At 36.0% G+C, this 11,493-nt stretch overlaps 1 protein-coding gene across 2 annotated transcripts; it reads right to left on the bottom strand.

Moving 5' to 3' along the window:
• Nucleotides 1–2,652: 2,652 nt before the first annotated feature.
• Nucleotides 2,653–8,835, bottom strand: LOC136202885 (aberrant root formation protein 4). Of its 2 annotated transcripts, none has more exons than XM_065993847.1 (14): nt 8,489–8,835; nt 8,213–8,377; nt 7,970–8,119; nt 7,257–7,329; nt 6,589–6,809; nt 6,435–6,494; nt 6,114–6,264; nt 5,956–6,015; nt 5,559–5,824; nt 5,399–5,470; nt 5,144–5,221; nt 4,859–5,062; nt 4,663–4,714; nt 2,653–3,510 (listed from the first exon to the last, which is right to left on the bottom strand). In XM_065993847.1, the coding sequence occupies exons 1-14, from the start codon at nt 8,576–8,578 to the stop codon at nt 3,290–3,292; spliced, it is 1,863 nt and encodes a 620-aa protein (XP_065849919.1). In that variant the 5' UTR covers nt 8,579–8,835; the 3' UTR covers nt 2,653–3,289. The 2 variants fall into 2 exon arrangements, with proteins under 2 accessions (XP_065849919.1, XP_065849920.1); XM_065993848.1 differs by having other exon boundaries at nt 2,657–3,510; nt 6,607–6,809.
• Between the last annotated feature and the right edge of the window lie 2,658 nt (nt 8,836–11,493).

Below are 11,493 nucleotides of genomic sequence, written 5' to 3' on the forward strand. Positions count from 1 at the left end.
TCTCTCATTTCTAAGTAGTTTTGTTTTGTGGGTTTGACAAGCTGTGCCTTATTTTCAAAAAGAACAAGCTGTGCCTTGAAATACGACAAGGAAAAGGTCTATTACCATTACGGCTTTGTATGTGGATTCGAGCTTTTTAGGGAACATGGCCTTACAGAATGGAGTGGAAACCAGACGAATCTTTGAGCACGAGAGAGCTAGAGGGAGGAGAATGGAGAAAGCACAAGCTAGAGTTACTAGATGATCTATATATACAAAAATATCGGGCTGGACCGGACCAGATTTAACCGGATTGAGTAATAATATCTTCTATCCAGATCCAATATCTCCAGTAACTTTTGAAATACAGGTTCAGACACGATTGGGCTCGAGTAAATAATACAAATCCAAGGCCTAATCCAGCCTCCAAAACTATAACAGTTCTTATAAAATCATATAGCTATACAATAAATTTATAAATACAAACCAATAAAAAAACAAATTGTAATGTTAAAAATCGTGTACACTGAGTTTTATATCTTCCTTTCTACTTGAAATCTTTAATGGGATTTGAAATTTTTTGTGTTTAGGAAATTTAAAAAATTTAAATCTCGAATATAAAATTTATTAAACTAGAACTGTTATTAAAATTTCGGATCGGGGTTTAAGATAAATCATAGGCCCAATCCACTCTATATTTGGGCCTAAGTGGATTTGGACCAGATCGGATCTATTACGAAATATATATGTCTAGACCCTTATCTTTGAAGAGCGAGTCTGGATGCAACAACGGGCTTTTGGACATGTCTACAAAAAAAAAAAAAAAAAAAAAGTAAATTACATACACCGCTTTGAAATGTTATTACATACTAATTCACAGAATAGATTAAAACATATTAAAAATGAAGTTTTTAATTGCTCAACTATAAAACTTGTTCTCTATGATATTAGAATCTCATACTCCTACATTGCTCGTTTTGCTTTTCCAAAATATGTGTAACACAACTTCACACACAACTTACTTTTTTACAACTGATTGATTAATTAATTACATTTTAAACAAGTTGGAGGGCTATCGAGATATTTAAGCAAATTGAGTAGGCTATCGAGACACTTTAAAAGTTTAAGGGTCAATCGAGCTTTTTGGACAAATTCAGAAAGCATATAACGTATTAAGCTTTTACTAAAATAAAAAAATACGACCTCGATTTTGACATGTTTAAACATTGAGTGAGTTGCTGCTGTTGGTTTTGAATAAATTACTTTTACTTTCTCTGAATTGAGTTTTGTTTCATAAAAGTTACTGTTAAGATTTGGTTTAGTATGGATGATGTTAAGATAAAAGATCCGAGCAAGTGACGCCCTAAGAGATAACAATTGGTATTGGACCGAGGCATTAGATGTATGCCAAAACAGATAACAGATAGATGGTATCAGACCAAATTGTTATGGTTATGATCGGACTCTATACATATAATCAAAAGGAAGTGATTGGCATTTATTGACAAGTTGAATTTTTAATAAATGTAGACATATTTTAAAACCGTGAGGTTTAATAAGTGAATTTAAAATAAAAAAACCTACGAATATACCTCAAAACTGTTACAATTACCGTATTTCATATTTCAGTTCGCTTCTAACAACATTGTTAAACTTGATATTTTGATTTCCATAAATTGCTTTGACCTTTTATTTTTATTTATTTTTATAGATTGATCTTCGGATTATGATTTTAATAAGATTACGGAAGTGTTGGTTTATAAAATTGATTACATATCAACTAAGGGTGCTTTCTATGGTTACTTTGTTTTTGACAAAGTAACCATTATTTGGTGTTTTTCACCCATTGAATGATGGAGTGTAAAATTAATCCAATGGTGAAAACACACAAAGTAAACAAAGTAAGCATAGCCCCTGCCATCAACTAGGAACTAAAACAGATAGGATTTACATTTTTATTATTTTATTTTTTCCGTAACTTAAGACGTGCTACATAACACTGACATATCAGTCCAATGTTCTGTTCTTTCATGTTATGTAAATCTTCTAATTGATTTTTGTACACAAATTTAATGAAACTATTTTAGAAAAATTAAATGTGAAATTCAGCAACTCTTTATGAACCACAATGAAACTTCAATACTGTCACGGCATTTTGTCTGCTAGCCCTGGATTCTAACCAATATTTCCATTATTCGATATTCTCATTTCCACTTCGTTCACCACCGCTCACGCGGATACTTCCCTCTAAGGTGGAACATTCCCTTACTGCTGTATTTTTACATCCCACAACTTTGGCAGATTGCAGAGCTAAAGACCTGGTGTGGCACCGAGACTGTCCAAGTCTACAGCCACCCAACTGGCAACAAGGGAATTTCTCTTCTATAAGAATTCCACCAAATCCTACTTCTAAGAATATAGTGGAACCTAAATACATACTCGATATCTAATTCTATATATCATCTCACAAGAGTCTTTTTATGTATCAAACCTCAACTCTCATAGGAGTGCACTATAAGCCCAACGATTCCATAGTGTCCTAGGATTCCTCCTCTATGAAGACATTTTGTCTCTCTTTTTCTAGGCAAGATACATGTGTCCTAAACTCTGATGGACTATAATTTATTACTTAAGCTATGTGTTTATTCACTATTCCAAAGATGACGAAAATCCAATACCTGCCTTCCAACATAATGGACACAATTTAATTCTCTTTTTTTTTCCTTAAGTAACCAATTGAATTGATTAAAAAATGATTACAGGTTAAACAAGAAAAGTTAATTTGAGGTAATTTAATCATCAAGTAGAAGTTTAGAAATCCATTATATGCAAAATCATGGCACTCAATCATTGTAAGCATAAGATGAGAAAACAAACCTTTTACTCAGCAAGATCTTTTCACCACCTGCCTTACCAAATCTGTCTAGGATTCTGGTAAGAACTAATGAGATAGAAATGAATTAATGATCATTTTGCTCCTAAAATTACTAGCTAGTAAGATGAATTTAGTCCAAAATTAAATTTAGATATCAATTTGGCCCTTTAACTTGGTATTTGGAATTAAATTAGTTCAAAATGACATGTATCAACATGAGAAAGTGACGTGTGAAATAAATTCCAATCACATGTTATTTTGGGTTGATTTGACTCTAGATGCAAGTTGAAAATGCAAGTTGAAGGGCCAAATTGATAATTGAACATAACCTTAAACTAAATTGATCCTATTAGCCAATTTCAGGCTAAAATTGATCCTTAATTCAAATAGAAATACACTACATGAGCATGAACTATTAGATGTGACGTTCAAATTCTATGTTGAATGTTTTAGCTTTTCTTCAACAAGCTCAATACAACGATAAAGAACAAACTCAACTGGGTTAAGAGCACACACTGTCTCAACTGCAAGTTGATCACAGTCATTCTTGCTCTCTGACATTATTCGGGTCACAACGGTTCGAAGAGGCATAAGCCATTCATTGTACGCCTTTTGTAAATTATTCTTAGACAGTACTGCAGTGTAGTTGGTTTTTCCTGTACCATTTTAAGATAAAATTAACATCAGGTTGTATGTAACGAAACTGAACTTCATAATTCTTCAAATGTTAATAAGAATTTAGTTTTTGGTTGCAGCAATTCAATATACAAAGTATTAGCTCCATCAGGCTTTGTTTGTTCAAGGCCAAATTGCTAACATAAGACATACAATTGTTTCTTGATTAACTGATCATCCTAGTGACCAAGATAATAGTCTCAATCTATGTTGTAAGGAAACTTTGAATTTAAAACGTTCCATGATTCAAGAAATGTTTTGAAAACCGAAACTCTTGGAAACTTAGGCGAACTGTTTACGTTCGGTAATTTAAAAAAATCGAAAACTCGTTTCTTAGAATTTGGAAACTCGTTTTCTAGGATGTAATGTTTATTCAGAAGTAGATCAATGCTCATTTCATGTTTAGTAAATCCCTCATAGATCATCTTCCACAAGCTTTCAAAATGAAAAATTCTATTTTTTCCCTCTATTATGTGACTCGTACGTAATTTCTTTTAATGTGTGTATATATATATATATATATATATATATAAAATTAAACATACATCCTTATAATTTTAAAGATATACTCTAGTATTTTTATTATTTACATGTTTCCCCCACATTTCTATTTCCTATATTTTTTACAAATATGTTTCTCAGTGTCCGTTTCCATTTCAGTTTCTGTATCTGGTTTTGTGTAGCATAGTCCTCAACATTTCATGTCCAGTAATGTTATTTAAATTTCATGATTTATTCAATAGGTTATTGTCCTGGACAGATCAATTATGAGGCATAGAAGACCCACGCCCTTAAATTTCCTGGACAGTTCAATTATGAGGCATAGAAGACCTACGCCCTTAAATTTTCATTGAACTGTTTACTCATTTACAAGTAGTTTATGTTTTAAGAACCATATTTGTCCAGCAACTTTATTATATCTCATAAGTTGTCACGTTTTATACTCTCCAAATTAAGAGGATTTGGATTCTTCATATTTCTCTACCGAAAGGCCTAAATCATCACCAATATATTCTAATATGCAGAAAAATATTTAAAAAATCCAAAGCAGCCTATTGCTTTTAAAAGAACATATTAAGAGCAAGAATAAGATCATTTGGAACTTCTACATAAATTTCAAGTGAACACTTCACCTGCTGATTCTGTTATCAATATAAATCTGTATAGGTTGAGAGCAGCTAGAACCTGTGACACGAAACACCGATATAATTGGAAAATATTAACCATCCTCTATAATGCAGTAACTTGTTTTCTAAGAAACGGAGGAGAATATAGAAGATTCAAAGAGCAGTAGCAGATAATATATGTCTATGCAAGTTGAAGAAATACCGCATCTCCATTCTCAGGAAAGCATGGAGGTCCTCCTTCTGGAGGCCGCAAAACATTTTCCACAAATTCAAGCACTTCAGGGTTCCACAGTGATCTAATTGAATTCTCTTGATTTTCGGATTGCAGACCATCTTTTTCTACTGATATTCTTTGGCACCTTTCCTTGTGTAAATCACCTCTAACAAGATCTAAGAGGATTGCTATCTATATAAAATTGTAACGAGTATTTCAGTCAATAAAGTGCATAAATTTTGTTTTCACTTTAACCATATTTTAAGGGCTTACCATAGATGAAGAGTTACTATTTGTAATCAAAGCTTTGACAATATCAAACCTCTCAGGAGTTGGAGAATCAGCAAGTACCTGGTCAAGTTTGTAAACTGCAAAGTTTAAATAAATGTTGTATGATCCGAAAGCTTTAAAAGCAACAAGTAGATGACTATTAATTATCCACTTTTCAAGAATGGTCCACGGTCTGTGAAACACCACATTGTGGGATCACTAGTTTCTCTAGTATTTCGATAAGTTTTCAAAGCTCACCCTCTTCAATGCCTCAAAGGCATTCTTCCTCAACTCGGTACTTGGTGCATATATGATAATCTTTGTAATGGCCTGAAAGGCATATACTAACCATTAGAGAAAAAGAAAAGAAGAGAGACTGCAAAGTATAATGTGCACATTAAGGATGGCAAGAGATTACCTCTGAGGCAGTATAGAGGCTTGGCAAGTGAAAAGAGCCGTCGGTCTGTACATCGTCTTGTACGATACTTCCATTAGTAAACCACAGTAAGAAGTTAATTGCATGTTTCTTTATTTCCCATAGCATGTTGGTAGATGCAAGTATGTGCTTTAACATGCCTATTGCTTGCCACCTGTTTGTTTGGTTGTTTTGAAGTTGATCCCTGACAGTAGACACATTCTGCTTGCCAGCCTGAGCAACATCATCATAGATATGACCCCAGATAACTGAATTGCATAAGAGGAAGAACTAAGGTAATTAAAAGAAGTAGCCAGAATTAAGATAATCACTCATAAGAGGATGAAAAAATAGACAGGATAGGCAAACTAAATTCTTGTTTCTTTTAGCAGATACAAACCTGAAAGACATGCTCCATGTTTGACGTAGGATAAACAACTCATAAAATCATCTTCTTCATCTGTGCATATTCAAAAAGAGGGGGCGGACAATTATCAGAATTCACTGTGAATCAACAAAGTTTAACATACAGTAAATAGTTAGCACATCATAGTTTACCTTGAGTGACAGTGTTGCCCATTATGTCAACGTCAGATCCAGTTATTAAACCAAGATATGAAAGACCACAATAAGGAAAAAACTTGGTAAGCTGCGAGACAAGGTGAAGATAGCTTGAAATATTATCTCCTTCTTTGAGTGAAAGAAGAGCCTGTTTATCAAGCAAGTACATGCATACAACAATATATTAGAAATGAAATACAACACAAGATGACCACAAAAGCAGAACAAAGCCTTGAAAGCAATATAAATTAAGCACATGAACAAGCTTGTGAACTCAAAAGAGGAAATTCAACTACGGCTCATAATAAGATCACTAACCATAATCTGTAAAACATATAAACTGAGTAGAGCACGAAGCTTTTCATTTACTTTGCCCTCCTGTCATCCCCACCAAGACATGGAGGAAAATATTTAATAATTAGTGATTGATTGAAAATATTTCCAAGTAAAAGGAATCAGAATGCAAAAATACATTATCATAGTGGCAGACCATTTTTGCGCAAACTGCCTGTATGGAATCAGCAATTGCTAAAGCTCTGCAATACAAAGTCATTGATTCCTCACTTTCATCAACCGTCTCTGAACTCACACCTTTAGCCACCAACTCTGAACATGTAGCCTTTAGCACATTTACGATAACAGGAAGTGCTACTTTTACTTGCTCAAGGTGACGTCTCTGCAAGGAAAGCAACACTGGAAAGAAGAAATGATACTCCCAATTCAATAAGGGTTTAAAAACTAAATATTGGTTGACCCATATCCACAATCCTGTCTTCTTACTCTAGGGAGACTTCACTATGACTCAATACACAAGAAGCTAGTCATTTTAATAGAAGAAGGATTCACATGGCCTAATCAACTAACACGCCACTTAAGTCTTTGAGTCTTTGTCCTAGACATGTGTTGTCCAACATCTAAACTATCTTTTGTGAAGATTCTTCCTGAAATACATACAAGTTCCACTGATACTTTTGCCAAAACCAATAGTCTATAGAAGCGAAATGTATATAAAAAGGTGCATTTTAAGATACTGCAAGCAAGAACTCGACTGAAAAGAAATAATATCACTGATAGCATGCATACTAAGTAAAATTAACAGGAATTTTGTTCAGTTCATAAACTTTACAAGGATATAATAACCTTTTGAGAGTCCACTTAAAAGAGAAGCAACATAACCAGATGCATAAGCAGGCCTATCAGAGGAACCCAGTGCCTGGTCAATGAAAATGTATATTAGGAGTGCACCGTGCCAACAAATCAACAGAAGTACAATTGCAATTAAAACTTATAAGATGTCCTTAATGATGTTAACAATGTGATTATGTAATCAACACGCATCATGGATAACTCGCATGAATTCAGATATCAAATCAACCTAATCATGCAGGGTAACAAATGATTAAAAAAAAAAATTCACAGAAATTGCCATTGAACTGTGAGGTACGTGCTTAAAAGGACCAATCCCCCATCTTAAAAATTAACTACACATAACATTAGGCACTCAAATTTGATAGGGGTAACAAAACTTTATTCTTCAGAACTGCAGATCTCTCATTCATTATTTGGAAACCCCTAATAGATAATGTGGATATGAGCCTTACCAAGGAGCTGACAGCCTAGCAGAAAGAGGACAATAAAACATGTCATCTGAGTACAAAACAGCATAAACTCCCAGCGGATGAAGTAAACAATGTATAGACCTACTTCATGAAAAACATTTTTCTTAAGCAGATCTTAGCACTAATTGATATGACTGCATATTTACTCTTAACATTCGAACTAACATCTCCAAATTCATGATCGACTGCTAGAGAGATGATTAAATAGAGCGAAAGAAGAATTAAAAGATGTACCTCACAAAGAATTGAAAGCATATCGCGTGGACTGCAAGTCTCTATGAAACGATCGATAACCCTATCAGTAATATCCAAGCACCTCCTTGACAAGCCAGCGAACTTCGCAACTGCCTTTGGCAACTCGAATGAAAGTGCATCCATGACCTCCTGCAATTGGAGAGAAGTCAATCTCATAAGCAAACCAAATGCAACATCTACGAATTAAAATTTGTCTGCTAAAATGAGAACAAACATGTAAACCTGGTCCAGAGCAGGAGAAAACGCAAATCTATGAATTTCAGAGAGAACTTCAAATGCAGTGTTTTGCGCATTTTCATCGTCAGGATCAGCTAAAGCGGAACCTGAAATTGTTTCGAGGAAGTTGACTAGCTCCGACAGTGAGCTTCCATCTCCGACTTGAATTGACTATAAAAGAGAAAAATTAGACATGGAGGAAACATTTCGAGTATTTTTCAATAAATTGATCGGCAAAGAAACAGAATCGCATTGAAATACGGAGGAGAAGTAAGAGACTACTTCGGCACAAGACGACAGGCTTTCTTTAAGGCGAAGCAGCAGAGGATGAGCATCCGGAGCTTCCCGAAGGTCGGTGGAATCAGCAGACATCGCAGGCTGATAGATTGAATTGGCAAACAAATTCTGTATCCTGTAGTCTGTAAATACGGATGTTAGGTTCTTGTAAAGAGAGAAGAAGAAGGCGAAAATTCCGGCGCCGACGAGGGCTCGATGAAGCAAAGAATTCCGATCAACTGCAAATGCGACTATGTGCTTTTTCTGCTGATGAAAATGAAGAACTCGAATCGAGCTAGAGAGTAGAAACCAGTTAGTTCGAAGACCTCACTTCGTCCCTCCCACAGCCCTTCTTTTTTTTTCTTTTTGTTTTTTTTTAATCATTGGCTAACGCGTTAAAAGGAGATGAAACCTCTAACGGGCGGGCCATAGACTGTACCACGATCAAAGAATCTGATTCAATGATTACATCCTTCCATCCGCGGTCTTTGATCCAACTAAGAGCTTCACGGACCGATAGCGCTTCAATGAACGATGCATCTTGATAATTCTGCAAGGTTCCATTTTTAGCCGCAACAAACCGGCCCAACTCATCCCGAACAATACACTCAAACCAAGCCACATTCTCGTCCGCAAATGACGCACCATCCACATTCAATTTTAGGAAGCCTGTTGGAGGACGCTGCCACACCGTCGGGCTTGGCACAGCCGGACTGCCTGAATGAGAAACTGACGCCTGCGCTTTCTTCCAGGCCAGTAGAAAGGAACCGGTCGAATGGTACAGGATCGAGGCTTGTGAATCCTTCCGATTCCACACAATGTCATTAAAAGACTCGTTTAATGAAAAATGACAATCATTGGCTAAGGCGTTAAAAGATGAAACCTCTAACGGACGGGCCATAGACTGTACCACGATCAAAGAATCTAATTCAATGATTACATCCTTCCATCCGCGGTCTTTTATCCAACTAAGAGCTTCACGGACCGATAGCGCTTCAATGAACAATGCATCTTGATAATTCTGCAAGGTTCCATTTTTAGCCGCAACAAACCGGCCCAACTCATCCCGAACAATACACTCAAACCCAGACACATTCTCGTCCGCAAATGACGCACCATCCACATTCAATTTTAGGAAGCCTGTTGGAGGACGCTGCCACACCGTCGGGCTTGGCACAGCTGGACTGCCTGAAGGAGAAACCGACACCTGCGCTTTCTTCCAGGCCTGTAGAAAGGAACCGGCCGAATGGTACAGGATCGAGGCTTGTGAATCCTTCCGATTCCACACAATGTCATTTCTATAACACCAAATAATCCACCATAAAACCGCTATCCAACCCCAATAATAAAAAATGTTATGAAATTGGGTTCCCACATCCCCAATAGGCGAAATAGTCCAAATAGCTCGAGCCATAGTACATTTGAGAAAGTATGATAAGAATCTTCCACCGCCCCATGACAGAGCTCGCATAAATTTGAGATAGGAACCCTTCGGGCTTTCAGCGCAACTTTAGAAGGGAAACAGTTAGCAAGAACCCGCCAAAGAAGGTTAAGATTCCAAACTTTATTCCATACTGGAGAATCAATGAACCAATTTGTTCCAAGTCCAGACATAAGCTTTCGGTACCCACTTTTAACTATATAGTTGCCTCGTCGGTCATCCTTCCAATACCACACATCATGATCAACCCGATTAGATAAGGGGATACGGAGAATAAGATCTGCATCCCGAAGAGCAAAAATGCCCGAAACTAACCCAACATCCCAAGACCGCCGACCCTCCTTCATAAGATCAGTCGCCACTTCCACCCCTAACCCATCCAATTTTTCACTTTCAATATATGGAAAATGATCGTTGGGGAGCCACGGGTCATCCCAAATCCGGACCTCACCACCCGCCCCTACAAATCTACGAATACCTGACTTTAACAATTCTTGAGCACCCATAATACTACGCCAGATGAAGCTAGGCCCATCAGATAATGATGCATCAAGAAAAGAGCAATTCGGATAATAAAGAGCCTTAAGAACTCGAGCCACAAGAGACTCAGGATTTGAGCTGAGGCGCCAACCTTGTTTAGCCAATAAAGCTAAGTTGAAATTATGCAATTTTCTAAAGCCCATTCCACCAGCTTTTTTAGGGCAGCACAACTTATCCCACGATTTCCAATGTAAACTACCTTTACCCGAACCATCTGATCCCCACCAAAAAGAATTCATCAACTTCTCAAGGTCATCACAGATATTCATAGGAAAAAGGAAGAGACTCATAGCATAAGTAGGAAGCACCTGCCTCCCACAGCCTTATTTGCATTTGAACATGGATCAAGGAAAAATTAATTAAAAAAATTAGGGTAAATAATTTATTAGTGCCCTAGTTTTTACCTAACACACTATTTAGTCCTCTTATTTTAAAAAACACATTTTAAGATCCCTATATTTTGACAATATTAACCATTTGGTCCTTTTGTCTAGTTTTTTAGACTTGTAACCGTTATATTTTAGCATAAATAGACATATATAAAATAACAGAGTAACATGGTCAACTTGTATTGTACTATGGTTGTCTTAAAAGCTAAGATATGTTCAGTTAAAAATATAAAAAAAATAAGAGTTAATACACATATTTGCCCCTGTGTTTTCGCGGAAAAACAGATTTACCCTTAAATCAAATAAACCCATAAAACTATCCCTGAATTTTCCATAAACCTGCAATTATACCCTAATCTGGCGGAGCTGCTAAACGGCGATGACATCAAACCTTCTTGTCTCCAAAAAAATTGGATGACGACAATCAAAATTCATTTGGTTTCTTATTGTTTTCTATTGCTATTGCTTTTGGATTAATTAGGAGGTTTAGACGTCATTTTATTAGGTTGATTGAGCTTTTATGAAAATGAATTTTGACCAATCTGTTCTTCTAACTTGATTTTAATCGAAATTGAATGTGCATATTTTTTTCTGTTTGTGATTGGTTGTTCTTTTCTGAAGTTTTTTCTGGAGATAAGAAG

This window comes from Euphorbia lathyris, chromosome 8 (genome assembly GCF_963576675.1).
Source record: "Euphorbia lathyris chromosome 8, ddEupLath1.1, whole genome shotgun sequence".
In the NCBI taxonomy this organism is placed as follows: domain Eukaryota; kingdom Viridiplantae; phylum Streptophyta; class Magnoliopsida; order Malpighiales; family Euphorbiaceae; genus Euphorbia; species Euphorbia lathyris.